This window comes from Nomia melanderi, chromosome 9 (genome assembly GCF_051020985.1).
Source record: "Nomia melanderi isolate GNS246 chromosome 9, iyNomMela1, whole genome shotgun sequence".
Lineage (NCBI taxonomy): Eukaryota > Metazoa > Arthropoda > Insecta > Hymenoptera > Halictidae > Nomia > Nomia melanderi.
The window spans coordinates 3,124,125-3,144,157 of record NC_135007.1 but is presented as its reverse complement, the minus strand read 5'-3'; the positions used below and the strand labels follow the sequence as shown (position 1 = coordinate 3,144,157).

At 40.0% G+C, this 20,033-nt stretch overlaps 1 protein-coding gene across 2 annotated transcripts in view; it reads left to right on the top strand.

Moving 5' to 3' along the window:
- The window catches only part of LOC116431261 (uncharacterized), a 481,036-nt gene extending 462,032 nt beyond the window's left edge, over positions 1-19,004 (top strand). Inside the window, exons 7-13 of one of the 2 annotated variants that reach the window (XR_012999385.1) lie at positions 5,911-6,123; positions 6,941-8,575; positions 9,157-9,399; positions 11,021-11,476; positions 12,307-12,582; positions 13,478-13,793; positions 14,507-14,604. Coding sequence is in view for 1 of the 2 variants with exons in the window: in XM_076370678.1 (XP_076226793.1) it covers positions 5,911-6,123; positions 6,941-8,575; positions 9,157-9,399; positions 11,021-11,476; positions 12,307-12,585; positions 13,524-13,793; positions 14,507-14,697 (3,287 nt within the window). In the remaining variant the exon portion in view is untranslated. Of the gene's footprint in view, positions 1-5,910; positions 6,124-6,940; positions 8,576-9,156; positions 9,400-11,020; positions 11,477-12,306; positions 12,586-13,477; positions 13,794-14,506 lie in introns of both variants that reach the window. The other variant, XM_076370678.1, reaches the window with a different exon arrangement.
- Positions 19,005-20,033: the final 1,029 nt, after the last annotated feature.

Sequence of the window (20,033 nt, the reverse complement as noted above, 5' to 3'; positions counted from 1 at the left end):
AACCCTTATGTGCACAACCATAATTACTAGGTTATTCCATAACCAAGTACCCCAAGCGCTTGACTCAAGCAGATTTTATATAAAATAATGATTATGTGCTCAAACTGTTGAGAAATATATTACATTGTAATACTACCACAAGTAAAATAATATTTTATCAATTTAAATGCAAAAAAGGTGATGTATGACTAGAAAATGGTATAACGTTAAAGTCTGTAGTTGAAGCTTGCTGTCTATTTTTATATATTTTTCTTCATCATAAGAATAGACGTATGGAGGAAAGATATATTCGCATTATTCCGCTTTTGTCCACCTTTAGATAGCTAATAACTACTTTAATACCATCAATTTATCAATCACACATTCAGCATCGAAATTCTGTAGGTTCACATTATGTATAGTATTCCAACCAGAACATAATAAATTTTTACGTTCAAATGGAAATGGTTACCTAAAAACCTAGCTGTGCACATAAGGGTTAAATGAACACTGAAAATTAAGGGCACGCGACTGTTTGAAAATAAAACTAATTAAATTGTTTAGAAATTATTTTTTCTTAGTCACTGTGTTGAAAGTGATTATCCAAGATTATCCTCAAGCTTATTGTCACTCTCAATATAATATCCATTCAGTAAAAATAGTTTCAAAAGTATTATACTTTTCATAAGAAAATTCAATCATTTATAGACGAATTAGAAAAACAAAGTTAGTTAACTAAAAGTGCATTGAAATAATTGAAGTTACTGATTCACCGGTTACTTCTGGATAGGAAGATTTAATTTGTAGAAATCCTGAGCATCTAGCGCGTTTGGCGACATTAGAAACTGTCGTAAACTTGTAGCAGACATCATGACCAGGCGGCTGAAGACCTACAGGAATAAAGTATCGGCAACGTGCTCCGGTTCCGTCCTTTACGACGTCGGTAGCAGTGTTCGAAAGGCCAGAGACGCGTCCCGTGAGACAGTAAAACGCTAATTGGCAATTTACGGAAGGGATTATCTAAACGTCTCATCGACACCGATACCGTTCAGCTACCGTGTTGTTGATGACGAGACAAAAACGTGCGGCAAAAAGAATGAAAGTGTTTATTGCTATCATTGCGAACGGGTTTCCGTGTTACATTAATTTTCGGAAACGTGGCGATGGGAAAACGCAATGAATAGAATTACTAAATATTCGCCGAATTAATTGTATAATATGTTTTACAGATTTAGTGAATGTTCACCCTTTGCGGGTGAAGATTATTTAAAATATACAATACCTTGTATATTATTTAACGGATGAAGCTAAATTATATATAGACTGCTTAAACAATAGAAGAAGTGGAAACTACGTCTCGATCTCTTGCTGTTTGAGTAATTAAATCATGTGTTTGCGGCTTAGTATTCCACACATGGACATTTCATCTCTCCAAAATGTCGACATCTATCCGCAAAGGGTTAAAGTTGAAGTGGTGCAATATAATTTATATTACCATATACTTTCATTTATGTACTTTGAATTAGAATATATTCCATAGAAATTATATACAGTGCACTAGAAAACATTATTGAATTTAATAAAATATATCACATATGAATGGTTCAGAACAGTAGTGATTTAAATTTTATTTCCGAGTTCTCGAGAAAAAAACAACCTTCCTCGAATGTTCTTGAATTAATTAAATATCAATATTACATTTAATGCTGTTAATAATTAATAATGATTAATGTTATTAACATTGAAACTACCAAGCACTTAATACGATTAATATATAATCCTTATAAAAATTGTTACAATAGATTACTTTCAGTTTCTTCAGACATTCATTATATAATAGTATTCAAGTGAAACTATTTATTTTCAAAGCTATTTCAAATATTCAATGCTTTTAAAGTATCAATAATTGCGAGACAAAACAGTCGTAACTAGTCAGTTTGACTGTTATGTTGGTTCTAGTATTAATAACGTTGTAATAATAGTATTTAGTTAATCCGAGAATATTTCAGAAAAGCATTTTCTTCCAAAGAACATAGAACTAGCAGCTAGGTCACTATTATTCTAAGCCATTTATAAATAAATGTTATATTTTTGTGAGCAACTATAAATCTGAAATGGAAATGCATAAATGATATGGCTAATAGAGCACGTTTTCAAAAATTTAGCAACGCGTCGCAATTTTTGTAGTTTATATGTATTGGAGTCAGTAGTTTCACTCCGAGATAGCTCCAGGATTGTTATGTTTCTCGCATCTTGCAGCAATATATATATATAATAAGCATCATTGTCTCGAGATATTCTTGCTGTTCTATCGTTTTGCGCGGAAAGCTTTTGCCGAGGCGCGCACAATATGTCACCGGTAGGAAGTTGTACGTAAAATATACGCGGACGCAGGTTTACGAGCTGATCAGATGGCGCGCATATTATTACGAGCTGTTCAGAATCTTACCGTTTAAAATAGATTCTAAGTTTCTTGTTCATGTAAGATTTATGGGTTCCTTAATTCTCAGCTAATATCAGTTAACTGCTTACGTTGGAAAGACGTACCACGCACGTCGAAATATTTTTGTTCTAAAATTGCCAATGACATCTTATAACCATTGATAGTCTAGGTACATTAGGCATTAGTTTGTTTCGAAGTATACCACTCTATACAAAAGTGATTAATAAACAGGATTAGTGTATATTTCCGCGTAAAATAGGTAAAAACAAGATTTCTCGCGCAAGATTTTATCAAATCCCTAAATTACTTTCCAGCCTAAGAGATAAATGCTAAAACTATATATCAGAATGACTTAACTGGGCTTTCCTTTTTTACAATTGTGGGAAGGTACAGACATACTTGCCTGTAAGGTTATTGATTCAACTGATTTACAAATGTGCAAATATTTTTGTAATTTGTATTAAAAATATAAACCAGTTAATTTGACTATTTGATAGTTTAGTATTAAATAGCTCCATCTCTCTTCTTTGTCTAATTTTATTCAAGGTTTTATACATTTTTACAGAGTTATTAGGAATCTTTTCTATTTTTGTGATGGATAATTCTCTGAAAACTCACATTTCTCACTTTTCCTTCAGTTATACACATAACATTAAACAAACCCCGATTATTTTGCCGGAAAATTCTTCAGAAAGTCATATTTTTCAGAATTTTTAATCAATGTCACGCACAAAATTAATTAAAACCTGCCCATCCAATAATTAAATTTAAGTATACTTTCGGCTCTTCGCTTATACTCTCCGCACTCATCAGTAAGTTTACACCTTTCCTTCGTACATTACTTTCCGCAGTCGCTAGGTGTTTTCGAGAAAGCAGTTCCTAGCTTGGTCGTTCTCCTAGACTTCCGAGTGCTCACAAATTTAGTTGTCTGCCGCGCGAAAGTTCGTCGCGTCGTGTCGCCTAAAATTTTAATCTCCCTCTAGATGGGTACACTGAGAACTTCCGGTTAAAATTTCAAACGCCAGAGAAAAGGCAGCAGCAACAGCGGAGAATACCCTGAAACAAATCTGAGAACGGGTCACGTTCATCCCGAGAGGCGAAGACTTCTAGAGGAGTCCATCTCGCGCTGATTATCAGCCGAAAGGAGGGCTCGGGATCTACACGGACGTCTATCCACGATCTCAGAACCGTAACAGTGCTTTTACGTTGATCACTATTTACAGCTACGATCCGCATTACGTTGATTATTCGCGCGGCGACCCGTGTCCGTCGTTGAACACGCGCCCAGTCGTCGATTCGCGGTGATAACGGGCCTCGTGGTATCTGCCCGCGAACATCTTTCGACGTTTTATTGGCGGAGTAATTCACCGTGCGACGTCCCGTGTAATATTCCGTGGCCGGGCAAAGTCGATTTACGATCTAGGCTGTCGGCCACCTGTATCATCGTGTACTTCCCTTATGGGATATTCTTTTTCCACTGAATAATGGAATCAAACGACGACCCGTGGAATGGGTGTATTCAAGGCTTCAGTCTTCGTCGAAGATTCCCGAGTAGCTACGGTGTTTGATGATCCACAGAGATAATTGAAAAACGTGTGGGACGGGAAAAAGATCTCAGATTGAATGTACAGTAACAACCATTGAATAGCCGGCCGCGAGGTTTATGAAGGGTATTGAGAAGTTTCTGGTATGTACAGGGCGGCTCGATATGTCTCTCTTGTTGTAACTTGGTTTATATCGGTTATTAAAGATCTTTAGGGCTTATTCAGGTTACTACCGTAATGTAATTGTGTTTATTAAGCCATCGTAAAGGGAGCGGAAATTCAATAATCTTTGTTGGGTTTGGTAGATTCGACGTGGGATTTTCTATTTTGATAATAAACGAGGAGGAAGTGGTATTTCTGTGTTATAATATGATCCAATTAAAGACGTAGATAAACGTGAAACATTCAGAACCTCTGTGATGGTTATAAATTCGATTATTGTACTGTAAAATATTTATCTATAGAGATAATCAGGTATTCTCCTAATTCATTATAACCTTATAGATTATTAAACTAGTGGTAGATGCTATATATAAAGATTTTAGTCACGATTTAGAAATTTTATCTGTGAGAATGCTATTAAAAAGTAATAAAACTTTTTATTTGAGTTGTAATGGTTTCGCTGAACAAAATTATTTAGTACTTAAAGTTTAGAACCCATTAAACATGCAAGTGGCATCAAAAAGTGATAAAAACATGCTGCTCAATTTCATATCTTCTTTAAGTATTAGAAAGTTCAGAACAGAGTTTGCACTGATACACTAAAAAATCTACAGGTACGTTCCATCTTCCACGATCATATATCTTCCTTGTGTCATAGATATAATCTTGAAGAAGTTTTCGTACGAACATAGTTCTTCTCCGTATGTGAAACTTCATGCATGCCCTGATAGAAAAACTTTCATACAATCACCACCAACCCCACATTTTGTTATCAATTGTGAATTATTATTTTAAATATTACAAGTTCACTGAAACCTATGAATAATACTACATCTATACTAAAAGATCGTATCTAATACGTATACACTATATGTATTTAAGCAAACCGAAGAGATCTCTCCGACCGCAGCAATATATTCTGAAACGGGGCTTTCTCCCCAATCGGTGGGCGCAGTGTTAAGTGGGCGACAGCCATTATGGAATGGTCTAATAGTACTCTCCGCACCCCTAAAGGTGCAGACAACGTGTTCAAATAATTCTTCTTGAAAACATCCTTTCGAGAATGAATTTACTACGATCCAATCCATCGAGTCTCCGTGTTAAAAGATTAGAACGTACAATCGAAAGTACAAGCCGGTCATTAACCCTTAAATATGCGCATCAATTGACAGGGTCTCTGCTTGTTTATTTGATTTTTCTGTTTGTTGTTTCTATTTCTCTACAGTCACTGATTAAAAAATTAAGGCTACCATTGATGCCGTCTTTGAGAATATTAGCAATGATTTAGTAATCACTTGTCTTAATTTCTTTGCTTTACTCTTGGTCTTAAGCCTTTGCACTCCAGCGGCCTCTCTCAAAATTGTAAAGTTTGATATTTAATATTAAACTTGTATAATGCGTCAATACGTGAAATATTGAAATAAAATAGTTTTGTACCTCAATTTTTCTACGATTTCTCGTCAAGTTAATTTCAGAAAATGTCATCTGTACTTCATCAGGAAATGTTGAATATTCCTAGTGGAACACTTTCTCGAGTACACAAGGTTAACACTACGACAAAGAAATGATTATTAAATTACCTTTTGGACGTCCAATACCACGATTACCGCGAAAAATGTGGTGTAAAAACTATGGTGGTGGCAAATCTTTTATCAGAGACTGCATATCTTTGGATTTATCATAAATGCGCCTACTTACGAGTTAATAATCGCTCAGTTCGCTACACTAGTAAGCAAACTGTGGATGCATGTAACGTAATTTGCTATGGCTCTTTGTTTCCAGATTCCGAACAGTCGCCGGCTGTGTACTTGAGGGACGACCCGCTGTTCGGCAGCCTGCAACTGCAACAGCACAGCGAGCTCCGTGCACCGACTGCGGAACGGGCCGCGTTCTATTTAGACGCAGCGGTCGCCGGACGGCAGCGGGAGGACGGCGACGCGCACATGCTCTACACCCTTCACGTTTATCAGTACAGTGTCGCCGGCAAGGGTGGAGGTAAGTTTCTGTTTTTCCTTTTTCGAACGTCTTCTTTGTAGTCACCGCTCGTAAATCGCGTTTGTCGACGACCCTCCGCGAGATCCTCGAAGCTCTTCTGGTCCGAGTGGCTGCCTTTCGCGGAAAATTGACGCTTCCAACGAAGACGTCGCCCGAGTGTGATACGTTTGTTCCGATGAAACTTTGCACAGAGCTGGAGTAAATGTTCGGCAGAGTTTCTTTGACAGTACACATTCGAATTAAAGAAACTGCCTTTCTTCTTGGGAGGTGTTTTAGGACGAAAAAAGTATTTAACCACGTGGATTGAATAGTTATACAGCTAAAAGTTGGATTTAAAACTTGTTGGCTTCGTGTGAGGGACAGCACAAACAGAATTTTTATGTAACTTCATATGACTTCGTTGCCGGTTTCCTTGCTATGTTTTTTAAATTATAATTATATTAAGATAATGTTAGCATATCGAAATGTTAAAAGTGACAATTATGAATTATGCTTACAAGCCTATTCATATTTTCTTGATTGTTATTCACTGATAATTTTTACTTCTTATTATTTTTCGTAAAGTAGATTAGGTAAATGAATATCATGAAATGGCATACTGTTGTTGTTCGTTGAATTTGGCTGGATATCTCATTAAGAAAGATGACGTCGAGTCAAAACACAGTAATTTTATTATCAAAGGATCCTTATTAAGGGATCCCTCCGCTCTCGCAAAACAATTTCCAACAATTCCATGCCAGTTATCCGCGAACAGAACCGACCCAATGATTCCACCAGAACCGGCAAAATAGAATACTCGATTTTCTTAATTCCCCAGTCGCCGGCGGCAGGAGTAGGCTGCACTTAATGGACCTCGGCAATTCAGATCGCGGCAAGGCGTCGGGCGGTATTCCGTTATCTGGCCTAGGGAACATCCTGCTCGCGATCTTCAACGGGCAGAAGCATTTGCCGTATAAGGAGCACAAGCTAACCCAATTACTGAAGGAGTGTCTCGGTTCGTTGACGTGTCACGCCGCGATGATCGCCCACGTGTCTCCAAACGCCCAACATTACACCGAGACGCTAACCACCGTGCAGCTCGCTTCGAGGATCCACCGAATGAGGCGGAGGAAGATCAAGTTCGTCGGCGGCGGAACGCAAGGGACGGGCAGCGGCGGAAGTTCGGGCGAGGAAGCGGCGAGGCAGAACAGCGAGTGCGATCCTAGCTCGAGCGACTTGTCCGCGGACACTGTGATCTACGTTGGTCCAAGCACCGACGATGCGACCGACGGCGAACATCCACCCGTCTACCTGCCCAGCTTGAACTCAGGCGATAATCGCTGCGCAATGGGAAAAGCGTTGCGCGGATCGGGTGCGGAAAGACCTTCGAAGATTCCTGAGGAACGCAGCCCTGTACATAAAGCGACGAAGGTGGTAAAGTCACTGACGCAGACAGCTTCGAAGCAAACTTCGCCTGCGCACACTGCAACCCCTAAGGCCAGCCCAGCCAGGAAGTGCGCCGCAGCTAAAGTATCCTCTTGCAAAGTGAACGATTCACCCGGTAGCAAGATTCCAGTCGCCGCTCCGAGCGGAGGATCGGACGAACAGTGGATCGACGGGCCTAGGATCTCGAAGTCGAAGGTCGCGGAAGCTAGACACATGCTTAAGGATCCTCATCACAAGCGAGAAACCTGGATAGACGGGCCCATGCAGCTAACCGGTCCGCCTACCCTGCAGCTGCATGCTCAGCAACATTCCAGCGGTTACGGTTTCATGGACAGCCACAAGAAGAGCATGATCAGAAAGTGGGTCGAGAACCAGTCGTCGCAGATTCAAAGGAGCAAACACGCAGCCTCTAGGATAGAGGGATCTAAGATATCTGGACAGTCGTCGCAGTTCAAGGAGCTAACTACGTTCAAGACGTGCGCTGGCATAGATGATGATGATACCTCGTTGTCCACGGCGGAGAGCGATAGTTTGAAGGCTAACGAGATCGAGGACATCACTGAGAAGCTGGGCGTCAAACTGAACCTGTTGAATGTCAAGTCCAACACCGATTCTGGTTTAGACTTGACTGCCAGTCCGGTTATGGATGATAGTTTAGATAAAGGAAAACTAGACCTGCAGGAGGATGAAGATGACGACGAGGAGATCGTCGTACCGCCACCGTTGCCTCTCATCGAACCATTGAGCAACGGAGTTAGCAGAGAGGTTTCGATGGAAAGTCTGAACTTGTCTCACAAGGACATCGTGCTGCCGTCTGGACATTCTTTGTCTTCCGAGGATGAGATCTTGGAGATCGTCGAAGTCGAAGATTTGGAGCCTGTACCAATGCAGGACTCATGTCTCCAAGTTACGGAAGAAGATATCGCCATGTGCATGGGAGAGAATCCTCTTCCAGAGAGTGACCAGGAGGAACATCCTTTGCGGATATTGAGCCAGGAGAATCTTACGGTCGTCTCGACTTTCACTGGTAAATATGCAGACGATTTCATATATTTAGTTGGCTACCTCGAACATCCTGATTACACATTCGAGTTTTTAATCTCCATTCGAGTCGCGAGCCTTTTTGTAGAAAGAATTCTCGAGATTCAACTTGATCTTAGATTGTTACAAGACCATCGTTGCTACGGAATATTCAGGTAGTTCTCCGACAATATTTCCTGACGTTTATAGTGAATCCTGTTCCACGGTACGATGAATCTGTTTTCCCTTTCCTTTTTTCCATTACAAGTACTCTCGAGGCATGCCTTCGTAGACTGTTCCACGGAGAGTCGGTTCTTAGATCCGGCGGACTCCGTAATAGCGCGCCCGATGGAAAACAATCATGTCGAAGGAGAAAGGGGCGGATAGCATTGCGACAAAGCAGAGAAAAGAAGGATAGAGAATGTAGCCTGTTCGATATAATTACTCGTTAATACTTTCCGTCTTCGAACTCTGATCGGAATACGTATCTTCCAGCTAAATGCGCGCCGTCTTTCTCTTTCCTCTTCCCATCTGTCTTCGATGAACCAAGATTGCGGTGCAAAACGGAAAAAGTATGTCAATTTCTAGACTCAATGTCGGTGATGTCGGACACGGAGCGTTACAGACCTCAGTATCCACCACCGGTCTGTGCGGGTGTACTACCTAGGCCGTACTTCGACCACGAGGACTTCCTGGAGCAGGAAACCAGGCACAAGTTCGACCAGTTGGCACGACTGCACGAGCTTTACCAAAGCAAACTCGCGCTCGCCAATGTCTCCAACTCTGTAACCTACCAGAGGGAGAACTCTTCCAATGTTAGAGAAGCTCCATGTAAGTTTGTACACGTTTATTTTAGTCAGCGTTGAAGGAAATGTAATCTTATTGTATACTAAAAGTAACGATTAAAATGTAATTTTATTCATTTGCAAGTTATTGTCTGTAGTTATTGAATGTGAGTTAGGTAATTACTTAAACTTTGATTGTACATTAGTAAGAATTGAAGATTATAAAAGATTCTTGTGATTAAATCAGTTATTACATTTGAATTACTTTAAGTAATTATGTAATTAGATTATGATTTTCCCAACACTGATTTCAATCTTCAGTTAATCTTTCGATTCTAAGAGGATAAAGATGTTATTGTATTCGACGATAATATTTAAATAAATAATTAGTTGAATACAACAGACTACTTGAGAAAGCTACCTTTCGGATTCATTAAGTGGTTTTCTCGTAACATCAGATACAATAACAATTAGGTAGCCAGAGTGAGGATCTTTATGAATTTGTAGCTTCTATAGGTCTTCAGAGAAGAATAGAATAAACATTTGAATAGGATTTAAGTTTTTCTTTACGTCATTTCTAACCAATTGACCCTATAATATTAACAGGTTATTTATAATATCAGGTAGGCCTCTTGGCAAAGTCTTTAAATTCAATTTTATAAATGTGAATGTTATTTAAGCAATATTAATTGGGGGCAAATACTGTTTTGTGTATATGAATACTTAGCCTTTTAAACACGTTTATCCGTTCAACAAACAGGTATATAAATTCTTTTGTTTCCAGGCAATCATTAATAATAAAACTACTTCTACGATCACAGCCATAAAATAAATTATAATGCAAAGAGTTAAGATACGAAATAGAATTCTAACCCGCCTTGGGTTTAAGATGCTTCAATTATGAAAATGTAAATTTTCATAAACACGAAACAGACGCTGCGGGGGAATAAGAGATAAAGAAATGAAGAGGGAACATTAGTAGCTGTCTCTGAGTTTTACTGTATTATGGAGCTATTATATTATACACAGTCGTATCCGCTTAAGTTCGTACGTTTTCTCAGCCATTCCCATAATTTCATAAAACTGCTTTCCTGGAAAATAAAATGTTTATACTCTTTACCGTATAATCAGGAAATTAATTATATTAATGCGTAATACAAAACTTAAAAATAATGATAGTGGTCAAAGTAATAATTTGTTATTGTATTAATACATTATATTAATACATTATATTTTATCTTAATACAATAATAAAATACTATTTGCAGAACAAAATAATTTATTCAAACATCATTCTGTAATTGTACGAACTGCATCATCTACTTGTCTATCCCCTTTTCTCTATTTTATCACTATAATTTAATATTTCTCATGCTCGTTATTCACCTATCAAGAATCATGTGAACCGAGCAGACTAACTAGCAGTCATTTTAAGAACATCTGTCTGCCCGTATAATGTTCGTACCACAAATCCTACGTTACAAACATTAAGCGAGCACTATTGCACATTTCAATTCATTTCATCAATTATGCTTCAAACAATCAATTTTTTTAGGCAGTCTTCCCAATAACAAATTAACTAAAACAACTAACCAAATGAAACAATATTGTCCACCAACCGCCGTTGGTCTACAACAAATATAATATTAACGCAGGACAAATTCCAGCCGCCCCAGTCTTCCGTCCGCCGTCACGCTGTCAATCCCTGTCCCTGTCGGATGTGATGTTCAACGACAATGCGAGCAATCACGGCAGCATCTACAGCGAACCCGCATACATCGCCGGCAAGTCCGATCAGGAGAAAATCTGCGATAACTGTCGTCAGAGCATGTCGAGGCCGGCGACGGCCTCCTATTGGTACCCGAACAGCGTGGCGCATATAGCCAGCCCAAGGAGATACTGCGGCAAGCTCGGCGAATGCAACATCTCTAGTTTGAGGCACCCAGACGGCGCTTCGAATCCTAATCTCAAAGAAGAAGTGGAGAGGCTACCGGGAAACGGAGCCTCGGGTTCCGATCCGGAGGAGGAGTATGTTGAGGCGAAGAAGTTGTTCACTGCGGCTGAGAGATCAGAGAGAACTGTCACCGGGAAATCAGACATTGATGAGGATCTCAAGATACAAGGTAAATGTTTGTTCGTTATCAAAAATTGATGCAATTATTTTATCATTAATAATTTATTAGGGGCAGAACAAATTTTTAACTTTATTGTATGTCTACGTTTACTCAAAAGGTTAACGATTGATAATAAAAAAGTAATATTTAATTTATGGTTAAACGAAATAAATAACACTTGAAATTATCCAATTCTTAAGTTAGTAAGATTCTTAAGTTTTTGTATAACATTGTACAGAAGAAGATATTCATTTTTTTTAAATCAGTTCGAATATAAACGCCTTTATGATTTTTATAACGGTGAAACAAGAAAACTGGGATTTCAATATATGTGGTGGTTCTAGATTTGAAAGGACTTTTTATTTTAATTATTGGAAAATGACGTGATGGAATTCGTTTAAATAAAGTGAAATATATCATGTTCGAACTTTGTAGCTTTATTTGTTGGTTGTTGGAAAATATTGATAAATTTCTGTAATATATGAAAGGCTATGACTAATGTTATAGCGACTTTATTGAAGTCCTACTAATCAATTTGTCATCATGAAATTTTAAGTTACGAATTGACTCGATTAAGAATTACTGCAACGGAAAAATAAATATTTTTAATCTTTACCTTATCATTGTAATATAGCTATACAAAATAAGAATCGTCTTTTTCTATCAGTTGTAATGTTCCGAGATACACAGAATTTAAATAGGACAGAACCAAGTGTAAAGCTCCATCGATTTGAATCTATTCACTTCGAAGAACTTTGCTCTCGTAATTGAACTTTAGAATCCAAGCAACAGATTTAGAAAGCGAGAGAGCTTCCGTTCACAACAATCCCACATTGCAGCAACAACTCCGCTGCAGTTGTCGATTCCATCGCCGGCTCCGTCTTCGGGTCGAATGCAACGTAAGATCACCAGTTTGGGTTCTTCGTTGGGTTTGAATAAGGAGGGTTACGATTCCGGTGCCGATTCCACGCCCCGAGCAGCAAAACTCTCGCCGGCAACGTTGTCCAGGCATCGTGCCGAAAGTTCTGGCTACGACAGTATTGTGCGGGATAGCGAGACAAGCAGCATCGCGAGCGATTCCTCCAGGCAGACCAGCGCTCTCCAGGAACACCAAGGTAGTGGATATTCATCCTCGCAAACTTTCGTTAGTTTTCGCTCGAAATTTCGAACCGGTTGCCTGTTTAACGGGAACTGGCGTTCAGGGATACATTCCAATTAGCGACGAAACGATTAATTATTAATTAAATACGCGCTCGATCGCACGGTAGCCAGAATGGCTAAAAGTACTGCGGCATATTACTTTCAATGCGAAATTCTCGAATGCGATCTTTTTGCACGTTTTAATCGCATGTTCTTTCAATCTTTCCCATCCTCTTCCCCGACCCCTTAAAATTTCTCCTGGTTAACGAGAACGTAATTATTAACAGCGTTGCTGATGCATGTCATTGATACAGCTTTTGAATTATTGCCGCGTTCCGCCCGGCACGCTCAGCCGAGAAAAACTTTCCCATTGAAATAGTAGGCGGATTTTAATTAACGGAGTAATGAGGAAAACCGTGTGAGCCGTAATTAACAAGTGATGGTGATCCTCGAACGGTCGAAGGAACGAATAGAACTTGTGGATAAGAATATATTTCTAGTGATCGAGCTACATAAATTATAAATGCAATAAAATTAATTCTCTCACCCTCGCTCTCTCTTCTCTTCTTTCTTCTGTATATAAATTATCGCATGCCAGATAACGCACATGAAACATCATTCAAACGTCGATCTCCGGCTAGATTATAGCTTAAGAATAAACAATTAATGGAAATGAACAGATTTAGTTTAACTTTTTCCATCTAAAATATATTTGAACCTTGTCGTTTGGATGGTGGTCTTTAGTATGAGGAGTAAAATTATAATGAATAATGGTCCTTAGAGACGTGGATGAAGTATCTCGCTCACATCCCCGTGTAAACGATGTGCAAACCCTCTAAAATGGTCCCTCCGTACGGTGATTCTCCTCAGGTGGCGCTCTGGGGGTTCTAACCTCGACGTTGTGCGGGTGTTTCAGCGGTGGAACGGCGGGCGGCAGAGTGCGGGCTCCGGTCACGGGTCCAGTGCCGGGCCCATCTGCCAAGGGCGCCGTCCGCGGTGCCAGGGATACTCGCGTACACAAGCGAGGACGTGGACATCCTGGACAAGCGCGCGCAGTTGCGCTCGGATCCACGTGGCACGATGTCCAGGATACACAACCTGCGACTACGCCAGCGCCTTCTTAGGCTCGAGCTTCGTAACGCTAAGAAGCGCCTGATGGTGCCCGACGACCGCTGGAGCTACGACCGTAAGTGTCTTCTCTAACGACGACACAGTAGCAAGTTTCTCATGAATTGTCTTTATAACTGACTATGGTCACTTCAACAAAGGAGGCGGTAAATGTAAACAAGAATGAGCGGTAGCTAACTTAAGTACGACTGAGACAATTGTATGTGTCAGCCAAATCGTCGTGATTAACTTGTGAATGTATTTTTTTATGTCTACCGTTTCATGTCGTTAAATAGACTATAGAGAACTTCGGTAACATGAAAACTTGGACATTCTTTTGAAGTTCTTTTAAAAGACCAAAACTTTTGCTGCTGTAGTTATTGCTTCTTCGTGTATAAAATTTCTATCGAAGATTAACATAAATTTTTATGATCTTTAGTAAATTTATCAATTATAGTGCACATGGGGAAATTTTGCGAATAAAATTTATTTCTTGGTATAATAAAGCCAGGTTTATTAATATGAAGAAAGTATGCAGAATCTAGGAAGATTTAAGTAGATCGAAATTTTCGTGTTGCAATAGTTCCTTTATAATTCATTCAAATACTTTATTTCCCCATAGGTGAAACTTCTTGTTAATAATGTTTCGAAAATATAAACTGGAAAATACTAATTGATGAATATGTAATTATCTTAAATTTAGATTTCCCGTAACGTAAACCTGAATACAGCCCCCTACGTTTGCATACTATTTCTCAAGAAAACTAAAACCGAACAATCCGAACGTTGCAGTTCACGTGGAGAACGGGATGGATTGGCGGAATCCGTCGTTTCTGGAGGCGCTCGAGGTGGAAACGTGCATCCTGCAGAAACGGGTCGAGGCGTGCAAGAGCCACGTGCTGCTGGTCACTTGTTTCGACTCCTGTCCCCGGCAACAGTGTACGCGGCAGACGAAACCGCCGTCTGGGATTCGGATCACATAACCTAGACTCGGGTCAGCGCGCACCACCGCGTGCTGATCACAACCGAGGAGTCCGGCAAACACGATTAGAAAACGAGACGAGCGAGGTCGCCGATGATGACAAGGGATGAAACGGAACGATGTCGCTCGACTCCGTCCAATAGTTGTTAAAATGGCATAGTTATATCGTCGTGATCGTCGTCGTACGTCGTCGCTATTGTTACACGTGTAATCGATAATAAGAAAGGCTTCCGCCACTTTCCGCAGCGGAAACGTCGCCGTTCTCGCGACGGAACTCGCGCGCGTCGCGCTCAGCCACGGGCCGGTCGAGTTCCGATCGTTTCCGGTCCGAGATGTTACGCGACGCTCACGATTGTTGGCTGAGATAGCGTAGCACGCGGTCACCAAGCTGCCAGTCGGGATACTTGTTGATTTAAAGTAATTTAGCGTGCGAGATGGTGCTGCATTTTTTTATACCGATCGTCAGAGTCGCTGTTTAGGTAAATTAACCGGGTCGCTTTTGCTGGGCCGGTGAACGGAACACGGCTTCCGGTGACGAAGACTGTCAGTCGAACCTCGTTGAGCCAAGCTTCGGGAACACCGACGAATTAGAAAATAATCCGCTTCTTTAGAACCGGACGACCAGCGTCGAAAGGGAAGTTAGCGTACCGATGTGCCGAGCAAACGTCTCTTGATCGATAGCGACAGAGAAAAACGAGGGAAAATCGAGGGTCATAGGAAAAAATAATTGCGTACAATCAGGCGTCTAAACGGTCCCTCGATCGGTGTTTAGCGATTGAAATTCGAGGAGATGAGACTCTTTCGTGCCCCGTCGAATTTGTACGACATGTCGAACCAATGTAGATGAACGGAGGGGATACATAGAGACATAGATAACGGAGAACATGGTATACCCAGCGCAAAGATGCCATGGTCACGATCCCGTGACGGACTGCCAAAACGATCGGGGGAGAACGAGGATCTAGGATAAACCATGAAAAAGAGAGAAATGGAGAGAGTACGTAAGAGACGAAGGGTGAAACTGAGAGTTGACGAAACGCGTCGTAATCATTGTATTTAATGCACGCACATTCATTCAAGATATTATCGTAGCTTTAATCGTTATCAGCAGTTATCGCACTTCGTAGGGCTCTGTAATTCACTTAGAGAGAGGCGAGGACCGATGGGAATGCGAAAGAATGCGGGCGAATGTGGAGAAAAGAGAATGGGAGGGACATTGTGTGCGCGAATGAGAGAGGGACGCGAGTGCGAGGAGGACGACGACAAGAAGCGCGAGTGTGGCTGATAAGGCGTCACGTAGGGAAGTTACTTTTCGATAAGTAAGCGTATTCGTAATTTGTAAAATGGTTCGTGTTCGGTACGCAAGAGAGCTCTCTGGTAGAATGTAGGACGCGGAGGAAGAGAAAAACAGATGGGAAACGGGTGTGTGTACAGGATGAAACGTATGGTTGCGCGTGAGACGGATCATCGAGACGAAACGGAGACAGAGAGTGCGTGTACCTGGGTTTAAACGTCAGAGTCGCGCATCGAGAAGACGTGGGTGGGTGTGTGGGGACTGGGAGTGGGAAAGGAGAGCCGGAGAGAATGAAAATAGACGGGATGAAAATAAATCGGGAATGGCGGTAATGCGCAGCAGAAATAGAGAGAATTCCAGCGGTCTGATATGGCTCGTAGCGAGTCCGGTCCGGTGTATCGATAAAGAACCGCTCGCTCCTTTTTGACCAAGCTACCTTGGTCTACCTGAGTGCCGCTGCGAACCGTGTTCTCGGCTCGCTGACTTTGCACTGCCAACCTATGAGCTTAATTTCCATTTTTATACTGTTCCGTGATGCCTGTGAACCGCGGCCGCCGCGTCGGTCCGCGAAAATCCTGAGAATTCTCGCTCGACGATTCTCGAGGAGCTTAATCGTACTCATAGGGGACATTTGGTAAGTGACGCATACTGATTTTTATGTGATTTTGTTGAATTGATCTAGGGTTTTTGTGATATTTAGTTGGTGCTGTTTTAGTAGATTAGGGGAGGGGTTACCCCTTTTATTTGTAACTTCTCGACGATGTTGAAGATATTGAACGAATATTTATTATAAATTTTATACTGTTTTTGCTGGACTAATGTGTTCCTGGAAAAAGATTCGGAGAAATAATTCTACAAAAGTTATTTATGCAATTAGTTATTATACTCGATAAGGTTATCGCAACAGTTACTACAAGAATACTTCTAAGAGTTATAAATGTTAAACGCATAGCTTACCTATGTCAACACAATTAAATAAATTTAAGCTTGTACGAATAGATAAAGTTGAATGCATGTAAAGAAAATAGCAAATTAAAAATCATTAACATGTATATATTAGAAGCAGTGGTATCGATAGGGTAAAGTAACGAGCTGCATGCAGGTTCAGACATGCTGCAATCACAGCCCCGCTATGTCAAGTAATAGGCAGATTGAGATCACTTCTTATCATATTATCTATTTATTTTCTATTCCTGGTCAAACCTTCATAATATCGCAACTATCTTCTAATTAATATACTTATTGGTTGGAAATATCATTACAGATTACAATGTTCACATCTTATAAATTAACAGTGAGTATTGCGGTGTCACTTGCAAGTAGGTTAGAGGCAATTGATGTAACATGTCTCCGCAAGAGCATGATATGCTCTTATTGAAGAAATATCAACGTCAGGTTAGTTATCTGGCACCAATTTACGTAGCCTACATATTGATTAATTAACCCTCCTGGTGGACTCTTACGCTTCATCTTGGTTTTCATGTACCACAAATATGTCTATCAGTTTTCCATTTGTTCATTTCGATTTTGGCAAGGACCTTGTTCTCATCCGTCTCCAATTTATTGTTCTTCCGATGTAGGTCTAAATTATATGCAATATCGACTTAACAAACTTTCGTTATTTTTATCTGTCTTTTTATGCTTGATAGAGTCATTACAACAAGTATTACGAGAATAGCAAGAATTAAACATCACACCTCAACTAAAAATAAATATTACATAATACATACGAAAAACTAATACCGAAATACACAAAATTAAGACGAAAATTTTACACGCAAATAATTATAACAATTATAAATTATATTGCTAAAATTCAAATAAAAGGAAGTCTTTATTCTCCTAAACAAAAACTAAGAATGTTTGAAGTAACCCATTGAATAATGCCATTTCTCTTACAAAAAATTATTATTTCCACTAAACATATGAAGGGACATAAAATTTATGCAAATATTTTTTCGATATCCTCTATAATAGTACGACCTGTAAGCCTCTACATAAAAGGGGCGAATAGAAATAGTTTTCCTTTTGAAGTACAAAAGTAACATCAACCAAATACGGTAAAGTTCTCGCATCAATTCAACAAGCAATTATGTAAAACCACAAAAATTGTCGTATGTCGTTTGCCAAACGTTCCCTGTCAGACTGGTTACAGCAACGTGCCAAGACCGTACAATTCGTAAGCGCTCTCAAGATCGCAACGTAGAACCGCCGATTCCCGTCGCTCCAGAGAAATATTCTCGAAGCTACCGGAACCAAACGATGTATGCCGAATTTCCTGTGTCGTTGTCCGTCGTTAAAGGAACCCGTACGCTATTCGTCCGTGTGATTTAGACTGTTCTTGGAACCCGTCACTGCCGACCACGCTGTAATCTTCACCCTCGAACAATCGTCCTTCCGCGATATTCACGGTTACTCCATTCTTTCCAATTGATTTCAGCCCGACCTCGTCCTGCGACCAACTCGAGCCTGTAGCTCATGACGCACGACGATCTCCTCTTCCCCCGACGATCACTTCCTAGAGACACGTTCTTCCGGTTTGACGAAACAATGAAGGGAAACGTCGTTCCGGAACGAATTCAGTTGACTCGAACCGGAACCGTGCCCTGTATTGTCTCCGATTCCATCATCTTCTCCAAACCTTGCCTTCCTCAATAATTCTCATCATTCATTCCCATCTCCCAATGTTCACTTCCGTTCGAGTTAGAGAAGCGCCGCCGCGAGTGCGTTACTCCGTCGTGCCGTAAAATACAAATTAGTAACGATTAAACCGAGTACTAGCGCCGTAAGTTCGATTATTGATTAAGGAATTAACAGATCTCCGCAAAACCTGCTGAAGAAGACGGCGGTACACGGATGCACACCTGCGCGCGCACACACACATACCGAACAAGACACAAAAACGTACCACACACAAGCGTCTACTGTACCATAGTACTTGTACCATATTTATATTTTATATGTACAAATTAGTCATGTAATTTCTTGTAATAAAGATCAATTTACAACGTGAACGACCGGGTCCAGTCTGTGTTCCTTATCCTCCGGCCGGACCGCGGCATTCCCGTCTTGGATTCCGAGTCGCCGCGGCAAAAAGCGGCGCGGCCGCGGGGGTGGGGGGAGGGGGTTCGAATGTCTCGGAAGAATTCCTCAGACAATTTATTGGGACGTTCTAGGCCGCGCCAGACAGTGTACGCGACGAATGTAGATTCGTCTTCGGTTAGAACGCGTCTTCGCGGTCTCTTCACGGATTGGATTCGCGCGATCGTCGTGGAAAATTGCGGAACAAGAAATTTTGAAAGTATTAGATGGGCTGAAAAGTCTTGTTTTAGTTTTCAGTGTAAGGTAAAAAATTATATTTATGCAACTGAATATCCATTGAATTAACAAAATTCGGAAATCTAGTATTAATTGAAAATTACTGAGTTTATTTTGATTTTGATTGATATAATGATATATTTTGTTTGCTTTCTCTAGTGATACTTTAATTTCGAGCATGTGAATATAATATGCTTAGACTTCATGAAATATTAAAGTGTACAATCAATATCCGTCAGTTTAGTAAATATTAAACATACTGATTTGATCCTTTCAAAAAAAAAACACTATGTGAATATTTTTACAGCGCAATATTTTGATAAAGATTTTCCAATGTTTTGTGACGTTGATATAAAATTATGAAGTAGAGAAATGAGACACATTTGGCTAAAAAAGTTCATATTTGTTTAAGTTTCAAGTGTATTAGTAAAATTTCTTTAATTTCAGATGAGTATACGGCGAGCCAGAAAGACATCATAAATCGTATCAAAAATAAATAAATTGGAAAGTAATTCTTAGAAAAACAAACTTAGAATCTTTATAAATGAAATATTATAACTTCAATAATTTTCCGAATTTCTATAATGGATGCGTTACATAATATTCCTAACGTAAAAAGATTTAAAACTTAGAAAAAGCTTAAACAAATTTCCAGACAATTATGCCCCCCTCACAAGTTCAAAGCTAAGAAATTTTTTTAATACTTCATAAAAAGAATGGGTTGT